The sequence below is a fragment of the Rhinoderma darwinii genome, chromosome 1 (genome assembly GCF_050947455.1).
Source record: "Rhinoderma darwinii isolate aRhiDar2 chromosome 1, aRhiDar2.hap1, whole genome shotgun sequence".
Lineage (NCBI taxonomy): Eukaryota > Metazoa > Chordata > Amphibia > Anura > Rhinodermatidae > Rhinoderma > Rhinoderma darwinii.
Window position 1 is genome coordinate 10,657,545 of NC_134687.1, and position 24,624 is coordinate 10,682,168.

The window sequence follows — 24,624 nt, forward strand, 5'->3', positions numbered from 1 at the left end:
ACAAGAATATAACTACTATAATACTGTCTCCTATATACAAGAATATAACTACTATAATACTGCCTCCTATATACAGGAATATAACTACTATAATACTGCCCCCTATATACAAGAATATAACTACTATAATACTGCTCCTATATACAAGAATATAACTACTATAATACTGCTCCTATATACAAGAATATAACTACTATAATACTGCCAGTATATACAAGAATATAACTACTATAATACTGCCCCTATATACAAGAATATAACTACTATAATACTGCCCCTATAGACAAGAATATAACTACTATAATACTGCCCCCTATATACAAGAATATAACTACTATAATACTGCCCCCTATATACAAGAATATAACTACTATAATACTGCTCCTATATACAAGAATATAACTACTATAATACAGCCCCCTATAGACAAGAATATAACTACTATAATACTGCCCCCTATAGACAAGAATATAACTACTATAATACTGCTCCTATGTACAAGAATATAACTACTATAATACTGCTACCTATATACAAGAATATAACTATTATAATACTGCCCCTATATACAAGAATATAACTACTATAATACTGCTCCTATATACAAGAATATAACTACTATAATACTGCTACCTATATACAAGAATATAACTACTATAATACTGCTCCCTATATACAAGAATATAACTACTATAATACTGCCCCCTATATACAAGAATATAACTACTATAATACTGCTCCTATATACAAGAATATAACTACTATATTACTGCCCCTATATACAAGAATATAACTACTATAATACTGCCCCTATATACAAGAACAGTGGCGTAACTACCGCGGTAGCAGCAGTGGCGGCTGCTACGGGGCCCGGGGCTTGAGGGGGCCCGGTGGCGCCGCTAGCAGCCGTTATGGCTACTACAGCGGTAGCGCCGCTACTGTGGGGCCCGCGACGCCGAGCCTTACACAGGCCCTCTCATGCCTGTAGGTGTCGCTAGCACCGGAGGGGGCCCCAGTGCTAGCGGCAGCCAAATACATGTATTAGCACTGAATGGCCGGGCATGTTCCGTGCCTGACCATCCAGTGCCTTACAATGACACTGATTGGCTAGCGGCGCGATGACATCATCGCGCCGCTTCCATGCTTGGAAGGTGCTGATTGGCGGGGCAAGTCATTCTGCCCCGCCAATCGGCGTCATTGGAGGACGCTCGTTCAGCTCCTGCAGACATGCTCAGAAGAGAGCATGTCTGCATCGCCAGTGAACAGCGTGGGAACCGGCGAATGTGAGTATGTCAAGTTTTTTTTTTTCCCCTCATAAAAATGTGAATGGCATTATCTATAGTGGGGGGGGGGGTCATCTTTATGTGGGCTATTATATATAGGGGGTCTATATGTGGGGCAGTAGCTACAGGGGGGTCTATATGTGGGGCAGTAGCTACAGGGGGGTCTATATGTGGGGTAGTAGCTACAGGGGGGTCTATATGTGGTTGTGTGGGCCATTATATACAGGGGGCTCTATATGTGGGCCATTATATACAGGGGGGTCTATATGTGGGGGTGGGGGCCACTATATACAGGGGGCTCTATATGTGGGCCATTATATACAGGGGGCTCTATATGTGGGCCACTATATACAGGTGGGGGTCTATATGTGGGCCACTATATACAGGGGGGTCTATATGTGGGCCACTATATACAGGGGGGTCTATATGTGGGACACTATATACAGGGGTGGGTTACCTGTGGGGCACTATATACAGGGGGGTCTATATGTGGAACACTATATACAGGGGTGGGTTACCTGTGGGGCACTAGCAACAGGGTGGCTATATGTAGTGCACAGTCTACAGGGGTGGGCTATATGTGGGACACTATATACAGGGGGAGCTATATGTGAGACACTATATACAGAGGTGGGCTATACGTGGAGCACTAACTATAGGGGAAGCTATATGTAGGGCAGCACGGTGGCTCAGTGGTTAGCACTATTGCCTTGCAGCTCTGGAGTCCATATGTGGGCACTATCTATAGGGGCTTCTATGTAGGTCACTATCTACAGGGGGCATGTTGTGTGTTTGTGACAGTTATATTTAGATGTGTTGAGAATTTTAACTTTGTTTATAGGAGCAGAAATGTTTTAAAAGTGAGAAGCTGAAGACATCTGAACGGAAAACTGCAGAAATGGGTCATGGCCGGGAGAAATCCATCATAGATGTCTGAACCGGAGGGAGAAGAAAAGAACTACAATCTGAGACGTCACCGGTGAGTCACTTAATGTAAATGTTTATTCTGCCTCTAATCAGTATTGTAGTCACTGTATGATCTGCAGCGAGATGATGGTGATAGGATTTTTTTTGTGAAACCGCATCTCCCAGCATATCCTTACCATTGTTCAGGCCATGCTGGGAGCTGTAGTTTTCCGCCGTACAAACCTATACGCAGTGGCGTAACTACCGCTATAGCAGCCGTAGCGACTTCTACAGAGCCTGCAGCATGAGGGGGCCCGTGCCACCCGCCGGCACGGCCCCCTCCCATGGCCGCAGGCTCCGCTAGCAGCCGCTATAGCTGCTACAGCGCGACGCCACTGAAGGGGTTGTTCCTACATAAGACATGTATCCCCTATCCACAGGATAGGGGATACATGTGTGATCGCTGGCAGGGATGAGGAGAACAGGGGACCAAAAGTCCCCCCTAAGTTCTCCATGACAAACCTCAGACTTCCGGGGTCTGTGTCGGCAGCTCCGTAGAAATGAATGGAGCGCCGGTCGCGCTTGTGCGCATGCGTGACTAGCGCTCCTTTCATTTTTATTGAACTGCGCAGACGCCGGAAGTCCGAGGTTAGTCATGGAGAACTTCGGGGGACTTTCGGTCCCCCGTTCTCCTTATCGCTGCCAGCGATCACACATGTATCCCCTATCCTGTGGATAGGGGATGCATGTCTTTTGTAGGACAAACTATAGGCCGTTTTTTTTGGGGGGGGGGGGGGGGGCTATATGGCGTTATCTACAGAGGGGTTCTGTATGGCGTTATCTACAGGGGGGGCTGTATGGCGTTATCTACAGGGGGGGCTGTATGGCGTTATCTACAGGGGGGGTCTGTATGGCGTTATCTACAGAGGGGGTCTGTATGGCGTTATCTACAGGGGGGCTGTATGGCGTTATCTGCAGGGGGCTGTGTATGGTGCTATCTATAGGGGGGCGCTGTGTGGTGGAATCTATAGGGAGGCACTATCTACAAGGGGGGGGGGTTGTGTGATTCCCAGCAGAGGGGGGGCCCCAGTCAAAAGTTTGCTATGGGGCCCAGTCTTTCCTAGTTACGCCCCTGTACAAGAATATAACTACTATATTACTGCCCCTATATACAAGAATATAACTACTATAATACTGCTCCAATATACAAGAATATAACTACTATAATACTGCTCCTATATACAAGAATATAACTACTATAATACTGCTCCTATATACAAGAATATAACTACTATAATACTGCCCCTATATACAATAATATAACTACTATAATACTGCCCCCTATATACAAGAATATAACTACTATAATACTGCTCTTATATACAAGAATATAACTACTATATTACTGCTCCTATATACAAGAATATAACTACTATAATACTGCTCCCTATATACAAGAATATAACTACTATAATACTGCCCCTATTTACAAGAATATCACTACTATAATACTGCCCCTATATACAAGAATATAACTACTATAATACTGCTCGCTATATACAAGAATATAACTACTATAATACTGCCCCTATTTACAAGAATATCACTACTATAATACTGCCCCTATATACAAGAATATAACTACTATAATACTGCCCCCTATATACAAGAATATAACTACTATAATACTGCCCCCTATATACAAGAATATAACTACTATAATACTGCCCCCTATATACAAGAATATAACTACTATAATACTGCTCCTATATACAAGAATATCACTACTATAATACTGCCCCTATATACAAGAATATAACTACTATAATACTGCCCCCTATATACAAGAATATAACTACTATAATACTGCTCATATATACAAGAATATAACTACTATAATACTGCCCCTATATACAATAATATAACTACTATAATACTGCCCCCCTATATACAAGAATATAACTACTATAATACTGCTCCCTATATACAAGAATATAACTACTATAATACTGCTCCTATATACAAGAATATAACTACTATAATACTGCCCCCTATATACAAGAATATAACTACTATAATACTGCCTCTATATACAAGAATATAACTACTATAATACTGCCCCTATATACAAGAATATAACTACTATAATACTGCCCCCTATATACAAGAATATAACTACTATAATACTGCCCCCTATATACAAGAATATAACTACTATAATACTGCTCCTATATACAAGAATATAACTACTATAATACTGCTCCCTATATACAAGAATATAAATACTATAATACTGCCCCTATATACAAGAATATAACTACTATAATACTGCCCCCTATATACAAGAATATAACTACTATAATACTGCCCTCTATATACAAGGATATAACTACTATAATACTGCTCCTATATACAAGAATATAACTACTATAATACTGCCCCCTATATACAAGAACAGGATTGCTGGTAATGGAAGGGGAACCAGAAGAAATCAAGTTTTTCTCTTAATTTTTTTTTAATCGTTTTATTCCCCGCGACCTCAGAGGTAAAAGCGTTGGCATTACGCAGATCACATTAGGTAATTCGGTTAGTACTAAACAGACAAGTGATTGTTCGGTGCAGATTATTTCTGTATGTGTCATAAGAACGGCTGGTAACGGACCGCACTATAATAAAACCTAAGTGTGTCCCTGAGGAAAGCAGGATCAGACGAGGGGGTTTATAAGCGATCAGCTGACTTCGGAGCAAGACTTCTAGAACAAGACGGCACAAACCGTAACTCACGGCAACCAGACGTTGGGCTGTAGTAGCACAGCGCTAGACTTCTGCCATGTCGGGGGTCGCACACCGCAGGCTAGCGTTACTGCACGTGAGTCAACGTGGAGGCCGCAACGTCGTGGTAGATGGTGATCTGCACGGTCACACTATCGAGGTCTGCGGAAATGGTGCGCGACTGATGGTCACATGACATTTCCAACGCTTTTAATAGAAATAAAAGATGGAATACGTGACATGCGACACCTTTTGGCGGAGTTCGGACGTGGCGCCATTTTGCACCGCCAATCAACTGTACACAAATATGCAGAAAAATCTGCCACGTCTGAACTCAGCCTTCAGGTATAAGTAAACATAGACCTCTCCCTGAGGCCCCAAGCACACGACCGTAAAATTGTCCGTAATTACGGGCTCATTAATTTCTACGGCTGACTGACACCTTCCCGTATACTTACGGAAGGTGTCCGTGCCGTAGAAAGTTTCAGTAACAAATAGGACATGTCCTATTTTTTTATGTTACGGACTGCGCTCCCATACTTTATAATGGGAGCAGGCACGTAAAAGCGGACGGCTGGCCGTGGCACGGGTCGTAATTACGGGCACGGTCGTGTGCATGGTGCCTTAAGTCGTCTTCTCCTGCCGCTACTATGTGTTTCTGGGAATTTAGCCGCCATTACAGCTGTGACAGGACCGGTCGCCCAACTTTCCTGGAAAAAAACCTACCTAGCCTAGGAGATTTGAGGTTCCATATTGAAAAATCCTCGTTATCTGAATCATCCCAGTACGAGGAGCTGTAATAGCGTCTGTATTGGCCGTCACCCAGCTTTCCTAGATACAGATCGCGCTTAGCACTGAGCAGGAACATAGGGGTCGGTCTTGTGAGCGAGTTGGCTCAGGCCTGGCAGGAGACGCATTCCTGGCCGCATACTGCGCCCTGTCCTAATAAATAACCCAGACCAAAATAGACCGCGCAGCTTCTTGGCGTTTCCTCCCCGGGGCACATTACACAGGCCAAAGAAAAAAGTAAACATGGCGCAGGCGGCGCAACGAACTGACACCAGGAAAATAAAGACTCCGTTATCTCCAGGTTCCTCAAAACTTTCCCAAAACAGCCGCCTGCCGATAAATAACCCCTAGGCCTGGCTGTGACCATGAGGGAGCGGGCCAACCCTGAGCAAAGGATTCTGGGATGAAGAGTCGGAACCTTCCCTTAAAACAAAACATGCAATCAAAGAATAAAATATCGTAATATATAATAAAGAGTAAGGCTCTGTTCACACTTGCAAAGCCGAATCAAACGCGTGACATACGACCAGCGCACGTCAGACACAATTAGATTACAAAGGGGTCCGTCGGGTTTTGCGGAGGTTTTGACAGGAAAACGAGCGCAGCTCACAGCACTATTATTCCCATCAATTACGACGGAGTTTACCACAGAGACTCCGAACGGCGCCTCCGACGCATATGTGAACAGAGCCTAAAAAAAATAAAATAAATGAAAAACATAAAATAATGGAGAAACAATAATATTATAGAAGGGGCCCCTACACCTAGTGATAGCGAGCGGCGTAATTCATATATAAATACCAAAAAATGCACCGAAAAACTTCAGCAATGCTCGTTAAAACCGCGTGCAGTTTTGCTGTTCGAGGATAGGTCACGTGGCACGCTAGGTGTACGGGCACCTTCACATAATAATGACGACCGCGATTAATCAGGTCATCAAAATGGTCTCTTAAAAGGAAAATTCCAGGTAAAACTGTTAGGGCTCATTCGGACGAGCGTAAAACTCGTCCGTGTGATGCGCGTGAAAATCCCGCACGGCACACTGACCCATTGATTTCAATGGGGCCGTTGCGTAAAACTCACTGCATGTCCTATGTTGGTGCGTTTTTCACGCACCTATCGCCCATTGAAGTCAATGGGTGCGTGAAAATCACGCGCAGCACACGGACGCACAACCTTGTGCCGTGCGTGATTTACGCATCAATTCAATTGAAAATAAAAAAAATGATGTGCTTTGCGAGCGCGTGAAGAACGCCTGCCCCTCGCAAAGCACACTGATGCAGAACGGACCATAAAACGCGCGTGAATCGGATACGCTCGTGTGAACGTAGCCTTAGACATACGCAGGACCTGAAGGGGTGGAGCATGACTATTTTTGGTGTTCTTTGAGTCATGCTCCGCCCCCTAAGGTCCTGTACTAGATACACTGGAGAGATCAAAACCGTGTAAGAGGGAGGAAAAAAAAAAAAAAAAAAAAAAAAAAAAAAAAAGGGCCTGGTTGCTCATAGCAACCAATCAGAGCTCAGCTTTCATTTCTGAAACGGCTTTAGGAAAATTAAATCTGCATTGTGATTGGTTGCTACAGGCAACAAGGCCATATTTTCTGTTTGATAAGCGAGACCCATGTTCCCTGCCCTCCTCTCTGCCCGGCCACCACCCCAGTGTCACCATTAAAAATAAAAAACTACGACAATGTAGTCCAGTATTTTGCACCGGGTTGTGCCCACCATCTTTCTGGGCACAAGCGCATGGAGATATGAAGTAGTCACCCTCCAACCACACTATCGTTATTTAGCAGTAGACGGAACATATTTGGGTTGATACTCCGCAAACAGCGCAGCGAATAAATTATTCATGGGGGGGGGGGGGGTGGTGACCGTTAGGAATAATTAAATATTGTATCTGGAGTTCCCCTTTAAGCTGGGGGTCATATAGTGACTTATTGCCGACAGCCCAGCGTGGGTAAAGAGTCCACTACTTATATGCAAATGAGACGCAAGTCCCAGTAGGAGAGAGGCGCCCATACAGCCTGTGGTCACCCCTGGTATAGCGACAAACTCAGCTCCACTACATCCCCAGTTAGATTATACTACTCGGATACAAACGATTATGTGTCTATACATCGCCCCTCCTTTACTGGAGAAGATTTAGCAATGAACAGCGGGCATGGCGACACGGATCACCGAAAATCAACCGCAATGATCTGCAGCGCACGTATATATGGAAACATCGCCAGTTGGGAAATCACCAATCTCTAAATAATCCAGCTAACCCGTCTGCATAAGAGTTTAAAGGGGAACTCCACCCAACCAAAATCTTCCAACTCACACGGGAGAACTTAGGGGTGCCAAGATCAATGTGGTCACCTCGAGAAGCGGTGGTGGTGGGTTTTGGGGATGCCCTACCAGCCTTTCCAGATGGTCAAAAGTCCTGCGAGATGGTTGGAGTATCAGGTAAGTACTCGTTACGGGTCCAACGTGGAAGAGGAAGGAGCCTGAAATCTGCACTAGTAGAGGGCAATAGGGTAATTTTTTTTAGGCCACACGGCTCAGGGTACCGCAATCTTGGTGGAACTACAAGGCTGGTTTTCTTTTGGGCATGACGTTGGCATTACAAGATTTTAGATACCATTTGGTAAAGAGCGCCATTAATGAACGCCCACTTACTGGTTCCTCTGCGAGCGGCCCTCCTGGTACATGTTCTGCAGCGGTACTCCGACCTGTCCTAGAAACTGGTCCAGGCCAATGAGGGCACGATGCATGACGATAAGCTGAAGCTCGCAATTCTCCCCTCTTTCCAGCGCTCCGGGGGACAGCTCGAAGGAACATTCCTCCTTCCATTCTGGAGATCCCGGGGTCTTCTCCACCACCGAGGTGCTGTACTTCTCCCGGCCGACCTGGATCAACGTGTAGGCATCGCTGGTGCCATGCTTTCCCTTGGCCCGCAGACTTCTGGCTTGTAGGATGGTGACCTGGACATGGGTGGGAATCCAGCCCAGTTCGGGTTCAGGCCGAAGAAACATCTGGAAGAGGGGGGCGTAACTGGCGCCAAGAACCACACGTATCTGTAACAGGAGAGGACAGAGGTAAAGAACACGACATGAGCAGATACGAGGGCAGACGGACCAGGAGATTCAACCATCGCCCCCTAAGTTATGGGAGTTTATGGAAAACGCATGGACCCGGATCATGGGAATCCCACCTTGTACTTTTATGGCCATTTGCAATTTATGATTATCGATCACTGTGGTAAAACCTTCTGAAAGTCTCACCATACCCAACCAGAGGAGCCCCCAACCCTGCCCAACCAGAGGAGCCCCCATCCCTGCCCAACCAGAGGAGCCCCCAACCCTGCCCAACCAGAGGAGCCCCCAACCAGAGCAGCCCCCATCCCTGCCCAACCAGAGGAGCCCCCAACCAGAGGAGCCCCCATCCCTGCCCAACCAGAGAAGCGCCCAGCCAGGGCAGCCCTCAACCCTGCCCCCACTCCCATGTCCAGCACTGCAGACTGCACCACCTACCTACTGTGTATAGCAGAGCTGAGTCCAGATCCCCCCACACTGAATGATGCAGCACTTATCCCAGCCAGCAGAGCAGGCAGCACCCTCACCACAATGCAGGCAGCACCCTCACCTCTCAGCTGATGAGCATTGTGCTGATATAATCCCAGGGGCTGCAGACATTCAGGGGTCCTCCGAGCCTGCAGCAGGGGGAGAGCAGAGCAGGCGGGTCCTGCAGCTCCTACTGCAAAGTAACTTTGTTGTGTGTCTGCTGCTCAAAGAGGAGGAGAGTGAGAGTGAGGGGAGGAGATCCTGCAGCAGAGGCAGCCGGGCACAGGGAAGAGCTCTGCAATGCTCTGCAGACATACTGAACAACACAGGGAAGAGCAGAGCAATGCTCTGCAGCCATACTGAACAACTCAGGGAAGAGCTCTGCAATGCTCTGCAGACATACTGAGCAACTCACAGGGAAGAGCTCTGCAATGCTCTGCAGACATACTGAGCAACTCACAGGGAAGAGCTCTGCAATGCTCTGCAGACATACTGAACAACTCGGAAAAGCTCTGCAATGCTCTGCAGACATACTGAGCAACTCACAGGGAAGAGCTCTGCAATGCTCTGCAGACACTGAGCAACTCACAGGGAAGAGCTCTGCAATGCTCTGCAGACATACTGAGCAACTCACAGGGAAGAGCTCTGCAATGCTCTGCAGACACTGAGCAACTCACAGGGAAGAGCTCTGCAATGCTCTGCAGACATACTGAACAACTCACAGGGAAGAGCTCTGCAATGCTCTGCAGACATACTGAGCAACTCACAGGGAAGAGCTCTGCAATGCTCTGCAGACATACTGAGCAACTCACAGGGAAGAGCTCTGCAGACATACTGAACAACTCACAGGGAAGAGCTCTGCAATGCTCTGCAGACATACTGAACAACTCACAGGGAAGAGCTCTGCAGACATACTGAGCAACTCACAGGGAAGAGCTCTGCAGACATACTGAGCAACTCACAGGGAAGAGCTCTGCAATGCTCTGCAGACATACTGAGCAACTCACAGGGAAGAGCTCTGCAATGCTCTGCATACATACTGAACAACTCACAGGGAAGAGCTCTGCAATGCTCTGCAGACATACTGAACAACTCACAGGGAAGAGCTCTGCAGACATACTGAACAACTCACAGGGAAGAGCTCTGCAGACATACTGAACAACTCACAGGGAAGAGCTCTGCAATGCTCTGCAGACATACTGAGCAACACAGGGAAGAGCTCTGCAATGCTCTGCAGACATACTGAGCAACACAGGGAAAAGCTCTGCAATGCTCTGCAGACATACTGAGCAACTCACAGGGAAGAGCTCTGCAGACATACTGAACAACTCACAGGGAAGAGCTCTGCAATGCTCTGCAGACATACTGAACAATTCACAGGGATGAGCTCTGCAATACTCTGCAGACATACTGAGCAACACAGGGAAAAGCTCTGCAATACACTGCAGACATACGGAACGACTCACAGGGAAAATGCTCTGCAGACATACTGAACAACTCACAGGGAAAGTGCTCTGCAGACATACTGAACAACTCATAGGGAAGAGCTCTGCAATGCTCTGCAGACATACTGAGCAACACAGGGAAGAGCTCTGCAATGCTCTGCAGACATACTGAGCAACACAGGGAAAAGCTCTGCAATGCTCTGCAGACATACTGAACAACTCACAGGGAAGAGCTCTGCAATGCTCTGCAGACATACTGAACAACTCACAGGGAAGAGCTCTGCAGACATACTGAACAGCTCACAGGGAAATTGCTCTGCAGACATACTGAACAACTCACAGGGAAAGTGCTCTGCAGACATACTGAACAACTCACAGGGAAGAGCTCTGCAATGCTCTGCAGACATACTGAACAACTAACAGGGAAGAGCTCTGCAATGCTCTGCAGACATACTGAACAACTCACCGGGAAAGTGCTCTGCAGACATACTGAACAACTCACAGGGCAGAGCTCTGCAGACATACTGAACAACTAACCGGGAAAATGCTCTGCAGACATACTGAACAACTCACAGGGAAAGTGCTCTGCAGACATACTGAACAACTCACAGGGAAGAGCTCTGCAATGCTCTGCAGACATACTGAACAACTAACAGGGAAAATGCTCTGCAGACACACTGAACAACTAACAGGGAAATGCTCTGCAGACATACTGAACAACTCACAGGGTAAGTGCTCTGCAGACATACTGAACAACTCACAGGGAAATTGCTCTGCAGACATACTGAACAACTCACAGGGAAAGTGCTCTGCAGACATACTGAACAACTCACAGGGAAGAGCTCTGCAATGCTCTGCAGACATACTGAACAACTCAGGGAAAATGCTCTGCAGACACACTGAACAACTAACAGGGAAGAGCTCTGCAATGCTCTGCAGACATACTGAACAACTCACAGGGAAAGTACTCTGCAGACGTACTGAACAACTCACAGGGAAATGGCTCTGCAGACGTACTGAGCAACTCACAGGGAAAGTGCTCAGCAGACGTACTGAGCAACTCACAGGGAAGCGCTCCGCAATGCTCTGCAGACATACTGAACAACTCAGGGAAAGTGCTTTGCAGACATACTGAACAACTCACAGGGAAGAGCTCTGCAATGCTCCGCAGGCATACTGAACAACTCACAGGGAAAATGCTCTGCAGACATACTGAACAACTCACAGGGAAAGTGCTCTGCAGACATACTGAACAACTCACAGGGAAGAGCTCTGCAATGCTCTGCAGACATACTGAACAACTAACAGGGAAAGTGCTCTGCAGACATACTGAACAACTCACAGGGAAGAGCTTTGCAATGCTCTGCAGGCATACTGAACAACTCACAGGGAAAATGCTCTGCAGACATACTGAACAACTCATAGGGAAGAGCTCTGCAATGCTCTGCATACATACTATATGACTCACAGGGAAGAGCTCTGCATACATATTACACAACTATCTGTGCAAAAGCTCTTCAATGCTCTGCATACTTAGTATACCACTTACAGGGAAAAGTGCTCTGCAGTGATCTGCATACATACTATACGTTCTACTCTCCTTACTACTTTCCTCCCTGTACGCCCAGTCATTGCATCTGTCCTCATTGTACCCCCAGTCACTGCACCTCTTCTAATTGTACCCCCAGTCACTGCATTAGTCCTCCTTGTGACCCTAGTCACTTCATCTGTGTTCTCTGTTCCCCCAGTCACTTTATCTGTTTTCCCTGTACCCCCAGTCACTTTATCTGTTTTCCCTGTACCCCCAATCATTGCATCTGTTCTCTTACCCCCAGTCATTGCATCTGTCCTCTTACCCCCAGTCATTTCATCTGTCCTTTTACCCCCAGTCATTGCATCTGTCCTCTTACCCCCAGTCATTGCATCTGTCCTCTTACCCCCAGTCTTTTCATCTGTCCTTTTACCCCCAGTCATTGCATCTGTCCTCTTACCCCCAGTCATTGCATCTGTCCTCTTACCCCCAGTCATTGCATCTGTCCTTTTACCCCAAGTCATTGCATCTGTCCTCTTACCCCCAGTCACTGCATCTGTCCTCTTACCCCAAGTTATTGCCTCTGTCCTCCCTGTACCCCCAGTCGCTGCATCTCTCCTCCTCGTACACAAAGTTATTGCATCTGAACTCCCCGTACCCCCAGTCGCTGCATCTGTCCTCTCCATACCCCCAATTCACTGTATCTGTGCTCTGTTCCCCCAGTCACTGTATCTGTCCTCCCTGTGACCCTAGTCACTGCATCTGTTTTCTCGGTACGCCCAGTCACTCCATCTGTTCTCCCTGTACCCCTGGTCACTGCATCTGTCCTCCCTGTGATCCTAGTCACTGCATCTGTCCTCCCTGTGATCCTAGTCACTGCATCTGTCCTCCCTGTGATCCTAGTCACTGCATCTGTCCTCCCTGTGATCCTAGTCACTGCATCTGTCCTCCCTGTGATCCTAGTCACTGCATCTGTCCTCCCTGTGACCCTAGTCACTGCATCTGTCCTCCCTTTACCCCTTGTCACTGCATCTGTCCTCCCTGTGACCCTAGTCACTGCATCTGTCCTCCCTGTGACCCTAGTCACTGCATCTGTCCTCCATGTAGCCCTAGTCACTGCATCTGTCCTCCATGTGACCCTAGTCACTGCATCTGTCCTCCATGTAGCCCTAGTCACTGCATCAGTTCTCCCTTTACCCCTAGTCACTTCATCTGTCCTCCCTGTACCCCTTGTCACTGCATTTGTCCTCCCTGTGACCCTAGTCACTGCATCTGTCCTCCCTGTGACCCTAGTCACTGCATCTGACCTCCCTATGACCCTAGTCACTGCATCTGTCTTCCATGTAGCCCTAGTCACTGCATCTGTCCTCCATGTGACCCTAGTCACGGCATCTGTTCTCCCTTTACCCCTAGTCACTGCATCTGTCCTCCCTTTACCCCTAGTCACTGCATCTGTCCTCCCTGTGACCCTAGTCACTGCATCTGTCCTCCCTGTGACCCTAGTCACTGCATCTGTTCTCCCTGTACCCCCAGCCCTTGCATCTGTCCTCCCTGTACCCCAGTCCCTGCATATGATCTCCCTGTACCACCAGCCCTTGCATCTGTACCCCCAGTCCCTGCATATGATCTCCCTGTACCCCCAGTCCCTGCACCCCTTCTTCCAGCACACAGATCAGGAGTAGTGGTAATGTGTGGTGCCTTTAGAAGTAAGGGTATGTGCACACACAAAATCAAAAAAGTCATAAAATACGGAGAGGTTTTCAAGGGAAAACAGCTCCTGAATTTCAGAAGTTTTTTAAGCCACTCGCGTTTTTCGCTGCGTTTTTCACGGCCGTTTTTGGAGCTGTTTTTCTATAGAGTCAATGAAAAACGGCTCCAAAAACGGTTCAAGAAGTGACATGCACTTCTTTTTCGCGGGCGTCTTTTTACGTGCCGTTTTTTGAAAATGAGGCGTAAAAAAACCACCGTCGGAGCAGAACGCCGTATTTCAATGGGCAGATGTTTGTAGGCGTTCTGCTTTAGTTTTTTCAGGCGTTTTTCAAGGCTCAAACGCCCAGAAATACGCCTGAAAACACTATGTGTGCACATACACTACCGTTCAAAAGTTTGGGGTCACCCAGACAATTTTGTGTTTTCCATGAAAACTCACACTTATATTTATCAAATGAGTTGCAAAATGACTAGAAAATATAGTCAAGACATTGACAAGGTTAGAAATAATGATTTTTATTTGAAATAATAATTTTCTCCTTCAGACTTTGCTTTGGTCTTGGAATGCTCCATTTGCAGCAATTCCAGCATTGCAGACCTTTGGCGTTCTAGCTGTTAATTTGCTGAGGTAATCGGGAGAAATTTCACCCCATGCTTCCAGAAGCCCCTCCCACAAGTTGGATTGGCTTGATGGGCACTTCTGGCGTACCATACGGTCAAGCTGCTCCCACAACAGCTCTATGGGGTTGAGATCTGGTGACTGCGCTGGCCACTCCATTACAGATAGAATACCAGCTGCCGGCTTCTTCCCTAAATAGTTCTTGCATCATTTGGAGGTGTGCTTTGGGTCATTGTCCTGTTGTAGGATGAAATTGGCTCAAATCAAGCGCTGTCCACAGGGTATGGCATGGCGTTGCAAAATGGAGTGATAGCCTTCCTTATTCAAAATCCCTTTTACCTTGTACAAATCTCCCACTTTACCAGCACCAAAGCAACCCCAGACCATCACATGACCTCCACCATGCTTGACAGATGGCGTCAGGCACTCTTCCAGCATCTTTTCAGTTGTTCTGCATCTCACAAATGTTCTTCTGTGTGATCCAAACACCTCAAACTTCGATTCGTCTGTCCATAAAACTTTTTTCCAATCTTCCTCTGTCCAATGTCTGTGTGCTTTTGCCCATATTAATCTTTTCCTTTTATTAGCCAGTCTCAGATATGGCTTTTTCTTTGCCACTCTGCCCTGAAGGCCAGCATCCCGGAGTCGCCTCTTCACTGTAGACGTTGACACTGGCGTTTTGCGTGTACTATTTAATGAAGCTGCCAGTTGAGGACCTGTGAGGCGTCTATTTCTCAAACTAGAGACTCTAATGTACTTGTCTTGTTGCTCAGTTGTGCAGCGGGGCCTCCCACTTCTCTTTCTACTCTGGTTAGAGCCTGTGTGTGCTGTCCTCTGAAGGGAGTAGTACACACCGTTGTAGGAAATCTTCAGTTTCTTGGCAATTTCTCGCATGGAATAGCCTTCATTTCTAAGAACAAGAATAGACTGTCGAGTTTCACATGAAAGCTCTCTTTTTCTAGCCATTTTGAGAGTTTAATCGAACCCACAAATGTAATGCTCCAGATTCTCAACTAGCTCAAAGGAATGTCAGTTTTATAGCTCCTCTAAACAGAAAAACTGTTTACAGCGGTGCTAACATAATTGCACAAGGGTTTTCAAGTGTTTTCTAATCATCCATTAGCCTTCTAACACAGTTAGTAAACACAATGTGCCATTAGAACACTGGAGTGATGGTTGCTGGAAATGGGCCTCTATACACCTATGTAGATATTGCATTAAAAACCAGACGTTTGCAGCTAGAATAGTCATTTAGCACATTAACAATGTATAGAGTGTATAACTGATTAATTTAATGTTATCTTCATTGAAAAAAACTGTGCTTTTCTTTCAAAAATAAGGAAATTTCTAAGTGACCCTAAACTTTTGAACGGTAGTGTACTCTAAGGGGTTCCTTATAAATAAATATCTTCGTCCCTTTTCCAACATGATACATTATATGCCTCTGTAATACATTATATGCGTCTGTGATACATTATATGCGTCTGTAATACATTATATGCCTCTGTAATACATTATATGCGTCTGTGATACATTATATGCGTCTGTAATACATTATATGCCTCTGTAATACATTATATGCGTCTGTGATACATTATATGCCTCTGTAATACATTATATGCGTCTGTGATACATTATATGCGTCTGTGATACATTATATGTCTCTGTAATACATTATATGCGTCTGTAATACATTATATGCGTCTGTAATACATTATATGCGTCTGTGATACATTATATGCCTCTGTAATACATTATATGCCTCTGTGATACATTATATGCGTCTGTGATACATTATATGTGTCTGTAATATGTTATATGCGTCTGTAATATGTTATATGCCTCTGTAATACATTATATGCATCTGTAATATGTTAAATGCGTCTGTAATACATTATATGCGTCTGTAATACATTATATGCCTCTGTGATACATTATATGCGTCTGTGATACATTATATGCATCTGTAATACATTATATGCGTCTGTTATACGTTATATGCGTCTGTGATACGTTATATGTCTCTGTAATACATTATATGCGTCTGTAATACATTATATGCATCTGTGATACATTATATGCCTCTGTAATACATTATATGCGTCTGTAATACATTATATGCGTCTGTAATACATTATATGCGTCTGTGATACATTATATGCGTCTGTAATACATTATATGCCTCTGTAATACATTATATGCGTCTGTGATACATTATATGCGTCTGTAATACATTATATGCCTCTGTAATACATTATATGCGTCTGTGATACATTATATGCCTCTGTAATACATTATATGCGTCTGTGATACATTATATGCGTCTGTGATACATTATATGTCTCTGTAATACATTATATGCGTCTGTAATACATTATATGCGTCTGTAATACATTATATGCGTCTGTGATACATTATATGCCTCTGTAATACATTATATGCCTCTGTGATACATTATATGCGTCTGTGATACATTATATGTGTCTGTAATATGTTATATGCGTCTGTAATATGTTATATGCCTCTGTAATACATTATATGCATCTGTAATATGTTAAATGCGTCTGTAATACATTATATGCGTCTGTAATACATTATATGCCTCTGTGATACATTATATGCGTCTGTGATACATTATATGCATCTGTAATACATTATATGCGTCTGTTATACGTTATATGCGTCTGTGATACGTTATATGTCTCTGTAATACATTATATGCGTCTGTAATACATTATATGCATCTGTGATACATTATATGCCTCTGTTATACATTGTATGCGTCTGTAATACATTATATGTGTCTGTAATACATTATATGCCTCTGTGATATGTTATATGCGTCTGTGATACATTATATGCGTCTGTGATACATTATATGTGTCTGTAATACATTATATGCGTCTATTACGTTATATGCGTCTGTGATACATTATATGCCTCTGTAATACATTATATGCGTCTGTGATACATTATATGCCTCTGTAATACATTATATGCCTCTGTAATACATTATATGCGTCTGTGATACATTATATGCGTCTGTAATACATTATATGAGTCTGTGATAAATTATATGCGTCTGTAATACATTATATGTGTCTGTAATACATTATATGCGTCTATTACGTTATATGGCTCTGTGATACATTATATGCCTCTGTTATACATTATCTTCGTCTGTGATACATTATATGCCTCTGTAATACATTATATGTGTCTGTAATACATTATATGCCTCTGTGATACATTATATGCGTCTGTAATACATTATATGTGTCTGTAATACATTATATGCCTCTGTGATACATTATATGCCTCTGTAATACATTATATGTGTCTGTAATACATTATATGCCTCTGTGATACATTATATGCGTCTATTACGTTATATGGCTCTGTGATACATTATATGCCTCTGTTATACATTATCTTCGTCTGTGATACATTATATGCGTCTGTAATACATTATATGTGTCTGTAATACATTATATGCCTCTGTGATACATTATATGCGTCTGTGATACATTATATGTCTCTGTAATACATTATATGCGTCTGTAATACATTATATGCATCTGTGATACATTATATGCCTCTGTTATACATTGTATGCGTCTGTAATACATTATATGTGTCTGTAATACATTATATGCGTCTGTAATATGTTATATGCGTCTGTAATACATTATATGCGTCTGTAATACATTATATGCGTCTGTGATACATTATATGCGTCTGTGATACATTATATGCCTTGTTATACATTATATGCGTCTGTGATACATTATATGCGTCTGTGATACATTATATGCCTCTGTAATACATTATATGCGTCTGTAATACATTATATGCGTCTGTAATACATTATATGGCTCTGTGATACGTTATATGTGTCTGTGATACATTATATGCCTCTGTAATACATTATATGCCTCTGTTATACATTATATGCGTCTGTAATACATTATATGGCTCTGTTATACATTATTTGTGTCTGTAATACATTATATGCGTCTGTAATACATTATATGCGTCTGTAATACATTATATGCGTCTGTGATACGTTATATGTGTCTGTGATACATTATATGCCTCTGTAATACATTATATGCCTCTGTTATACATTATATGCCTCTGTTATACATTATATGCGTCTGTAATACATTATATGTCTCTGTTATACATTATTTGTGTCTGTAATACATTATATGCGTCTGTAATACATTATATGCGTCTGTAATACATTATATGCGTCTGTGATACATTATATGCGTCTGTGATACATTATATGTGTCTGTGATACATTATATGCGTCTGTGATACATTATATGCGTCTGTAATACATTATATGTGTCTGTGATACATTATATGCGTCTGTAATACATTATATGTGTCTGTAATACATTATATGTGTCTGTAATACATTATATGAGTCTGTAATACATTATATGCCTCTGTGATACATTATATGCGTCTGTAATACATTATATGTATCTGTTATACATTATATGCGTCTGTAATACATTATATGTGTCTGTGATACATTATATGCGTCTGTGATACATTATATGCGTCTGTGATACATTATATGCGTCTGTAATACATTATATGAATCTGTGATACATTATATGCGTCTGTAATACATTATATGTGTCTGATACATTATATGTGTCTGTGATACATTATATGCGTCTGTAATACATTATATGCCTCTGTGATACATTATATGCGTCTGTGATACATTATATGTGTCTGTAATATGTTATATGCGTCTGTAATATGTTATATGCGTCTGTAATACATTATATGCATCTGTAATATGTTAAATGCGTCTGTAATACATTATATGCGTCTGTAATACATTATATGCCTCTGTGATACATTATATGCGTCTGTGATACATTATATGCATCTGTAATACATTATATGCGTCTGTTATACGTTATATGCGTCTGTGATACGTTATATGTCTCTGTAATACATTATATGCGTCTGTAATACATTATATGCGTCTGTGATACATTATATGCCTCTGTAATACATTATATGCGTCTGTGATACATTATATGCCTCTGTAATACATTATATGCCTCTGTAATACATTATATGCGTCTGTGATACATTATATGCGTCTGTAATACATTATATGAGTCTGTGATACATTATATGCGTCTGTAATACATTATATGTGTCTGTAATACATTATATGCGTCTATTACGTTATATGGCTCTGTGATACATTATATGCCTCTGTTATACATTATCTTCATCTGTGATACATTATATGCGTCTGTAATACATTATATGTGTCTGTAATACATTATATGCCTCTGTGATACATTATATGCGTCTGTGATACATTATATGTCTCTGTAATACATTATATGCGTCTGTAATACATTATATGCATCTGTGATACATTGTATGCGTCTGTAATACATTATATGTGTCTGTAATACATTATATGCGTCTGTAATATGTTATATGCGTCTGTAATACATTATATGCGTCTGTAATACATTATATGCGTCTGTGATACATTATATGCGTCTGTGATACATTATATGCCTTGTTATACATTATATGCGTCTGTGATACATTATATGCGTCTGTGATACATTATATGCCTCTGTAATACATTATATGCGTCTGTAATACATTATATGCGTCTGTAATACATTATATGGCTCTGTGATACGTTATATGTGTCTGTGATACATTATATGCCTCTGTAATACATTATATGCCTCTGTTATACATTATATGCGTCTGTAATACATTATATGGCTCTGTTATACATTATTTGTGTCTGTAATACATTATATGCGTCTGTGATACGTTATATGCCTCTGTTATACATTATATGCCTCTGTTATACATTATATGCCTCTGTTATACATTATATGCGTCTGTAATACATTATATGTCTCTGTTATACATTATTTGTGTCTGTAATACATTATATGCGTCTGTAATACATTATATGCGTCTGTAATACATTATATGCGTCTGTGATACATTATATGCCTCTGTGATACATTATATGCCTCTGTAATACATTATATGCCTCTGTGATACATTATATGCGTCTGTAATACATTATATGTATCTGTTATACATTATATGCATCTGTAATACATTATATGTGTCTGTGATACATTATATGCCTCTGTAATACATTATATGCCTCTGTGATACATTATATGCGTCTGTGATACATTATATGCCTCTGTGATACATTATATGCCTCTGTAATACATTATATGCCTCTGTGATACATTATATGCGTCTGTAATACATTATATGTATCTGTTATACATTATATGCATCTGTAATACATTATATGCGTCTGTAATACATTATATGCCTCTGTGATACATTATATGCGTCTGTGATACATTATATGCGTCTGTGATACATTATATGCGTCTGTAATACATTATATGCGTCTGTGATACATTATATGCGTCTGTAATACATTATATGTGTCTGTGATACATTATATGCGTCTGTAATACATTATATGCCTCTGTGATACATTATATGCGTCTGTGATACATTATATGTGTCTGTAATATGTTATATGCGTCTGTAATATGTTATATGCGTCTGTAATACATTATATGCATCTGTAATATGTTAAATGCGTCTGTAATACATTATATGCGTCTGTAATACATTATATGCCTCTGTGATACATTATATGCGTCTGTGATACATTATATGCATCTGTAATACATTATATGCGTCTGTGATACGTTATATGCGTCTGTGATACGTTATATGTCTCTGTAATACATTATATGCGTCTGTAATACATTATATGCATCTGTGATACATTATATGCCTCTGTTATACATTGTATGCGTCTGTAATACATTATATGTGTCTGTAATACATTATATGCCTCTGTAATATGTTATATGCGTCTGTGATACATTATATGCGTCTGTGATACATTATATGTGTCTGTAATACATTATATGCGTCTATTACGTTATATGCGTCTGTGATACATTATATGCCTCTGTAATACATTATATGCGTCTGTGATACATTATATGCCTCTGTAATACATTATATGCCTCTGTAATACATTATATGCGTCTGTGATACATTATATGCGTCTGTAATACATTATATGAGTCTGTGATACATTATATGCGTCTGTAATACATTATATGTGTCTGTAATACATTATATGCGTCTATTACGTTATATGGCTCTGTGATACATTATATGCCTCTGTTATACATTATCTTCGTCTGTGATACATTATATGCGTTTGTAATACATTATATGTGTCTGTAATACATTATATGCCTCTGTGATACATTATATGCGTCTGTGATACATTATATGTCTCTGTAATACATTATATGCGTCTGTAATACATTATATGCATCTGTGATAAATTATATGCCTCTGTTATACATTGTATGCGTCTGTAATACATTATATGTGTCTGTAATACATTATATGAGTCTGTAATATGTTATATGCGTCTGTAATACATTATATGCGTCTGTAATACATTATATGCGTCTGTGATACATTATATGCGTCTGTGATACATTATATGCCTCTGTTATACATTGTATGCGTCTGTAATACATTATATGCGTCTGTAATACATTATATGCGTCTGTGATACATTATATGCGTCTTTAATACATTATATGCGTCTGTAATACATTATATGGCTCTGTGATACGTTATATGTGTCTGTGATACATTATATGCCTCTGTAATACATTATATGCCTCTGTTATACATTATATGCGTCTGTAATACATTATATGGCTCTGTTATACATTATTTGTGTCTGTGATACATTACTTGTGTCTGTAATACATTATATGCGTCTATTACGTTATATGCGTCTGTGATACATTATATGCCTCTGTAATACATTATATGCGTCTGTGATACATTATATGCCTCTGTAATACATTATATGCATCTGTGATACATTATATGCGTCTGTAATACATTATATGAGTCTGTGATATATTATATGCGTCTGTAATACATTATATGTGTCTGTAATACATTATATGCGTCTATTACGTTATATGGCTCTGTGATACATTATATGCCTCTGTTATACATTATATGCGTCTGTGATACATTATATGCGTCTGTAATACATTATATGTGTCTGTAATACATTATATGCCTCTGTGATACATTATATGCGTCTGTGATACATTATATGTCTCTGTAATACATTATATGCGTCTGTAATACATTATATGCATCTGTGATACATTATATGCCTCTGTTATACATTGTATGCGTCTGTAATACATTATATGTGTCTGTAATACATTATATGCGTCTGTAATATGTTATATGCGTCTGTAATACATTATATGCGTCTGTAATACATTATATGCGTCTGTGATACATTATATGCGTCTGTGATACATTATATGCCTTGTTATACATTATATGCGTCTGTGATACATTATATGCGTCTGTGATACATTATATGCCTCTGTAATACATTATATGCGTCTGTAATACATTATATGCGTCTGTAATACATTATATGGCTCTGTGATACGTTATATGCGTCTGTGATACGTTATATGTGTCTGTGATACATTATATGCCTCTTTAATACATTATATGCCTCTGTTATACATTATATGCGTCTGTAATAAATTATATGGCTCTGTTATACATTATTTGTGTCTGTAATACATTATATGCGTCTGTAATACATTATATGCGTCTGTGATACATTATATGCCTCTGTGATACATTATATGCCTCTGTAATACATGATATGCCTCTGTTATACATTATATGCCTCTGTTATACATTATATGCGTCTGTAATACATTATATGCCTCTGTAATACATTATATGCGTCTGTAATACATTATATGCGTCTGTAATACATTATATGCCTCTGTAATACATTATATGTGTCTGTGATACATTATATGCCTCTGTAATACATTATATGTGTCTGTTATACATTATATGCGTCTGTGATACATTATATGTGTCTGTAATACATTATATGTGTCTGTAATACATTATATGAGTCTGTAATACATTATATGCCTCTGTGATACATTATATGCGTCTGTAATACATTATATGCATCTGTTATACATTATATGCGTCTGTGATACATTATATGCGTCTGTAATACATTATATGCATCTGTTATACATTATATGCCTCTGTGATACATTATATGCGTCTGTAATACATTATATGCATCTGTTATACATTATATGAGTCTGTAATACATTATATGCGTCTGTAATACATTATATGCGTCTGTGATACATTATATGCGTCTGTAATACATTATATGCGTCTGTAATACATTATATGCGTCTGTGATACATTATATGCCTCTGTAATACATTATATGCGTCTGTGATACATTATATGCGTCTGTAATACATTATATGCGTCTGTAATACATTATATGCGTCTGTGATACATTATATGCCTCTGTAATACATTATATGTGTCTGTGATACATTATATGCCTCTGTAATATGTTATATGCGTCTGTAATACATTATATGCGTCTGTGATACATTATATGTGTCTGTAATACATTATATGTGTCTGTAATACATTATATGAGTCTGTAATACATTATATGCCTCTGTGATACATTATATGCGTCTGTGATACATTATATGCGTCTGTGATACATTATATGCGTCTGTAATACATTATATGCGTCTGTGATACATTATATGCGTCTGTAATACATTATATGTGTCTGTGATACATTATATGCGTCTGTAATACATTATATGCCTCTGTGATACATTATATGCGTCTGTGATACATTATATGTGTCTGTAATATGTTATATGCGTCTGTAATATGTTATATGCGTCTGTAATACATTATATGCATCTGTAATATGTTAAATGCGTCTGTAATACATTATATGCGTCTGTAATACATTATATGCCTCTGTGATACATTATATGCGTCTGTGATACATTATATGCATCTGTAATACATTATAT

General features: G+C 41.0%; 1 protein-coding gene across 5 annotated transcripts in view; it reads right to left on the reverse strand.

The window, feature by feature from the left end:
• RAB11FIP5 (RAB11 family interacting protein 5) overlaps nucleotides 1-24,624 on the reverse strand; it is a 72,927-nt gene that overhangs the window by 38,373 nt on the left and 9,930 nt on the right. The window contains exons 1-2 of one of the 5 annotated variants that reach the window (XM_075855698.1): nucleotides 9,383-9,520; nucleotides 8,417-8,814 (exon numbers count right to left, since the gene is read on the reverse strand). In XM_075855698.1, the coding sequence (XP_075711813.1) occupies nucleotides 8,417-8,772 (356 nt within the window). In that variant the 5' untranslated portion in view covers nucleotides 8,773-8,814; nucleotides 9,383-9,520. Of the gene's footprint in view, nucleotides 1-5,687; nucleotides 5,789-8,416; nucleotides 8,815-8,951; nucleotides 9,064-9,270; nucleotides 9,358-9,382; nucleotides 9,521-24,624 lie in introns of those variants that run through there. The other 4 variants (XM_075855707.1, XM_075855723.1, XM_075855716.1 and 1 more) reach the window with 4 other exon arrangements.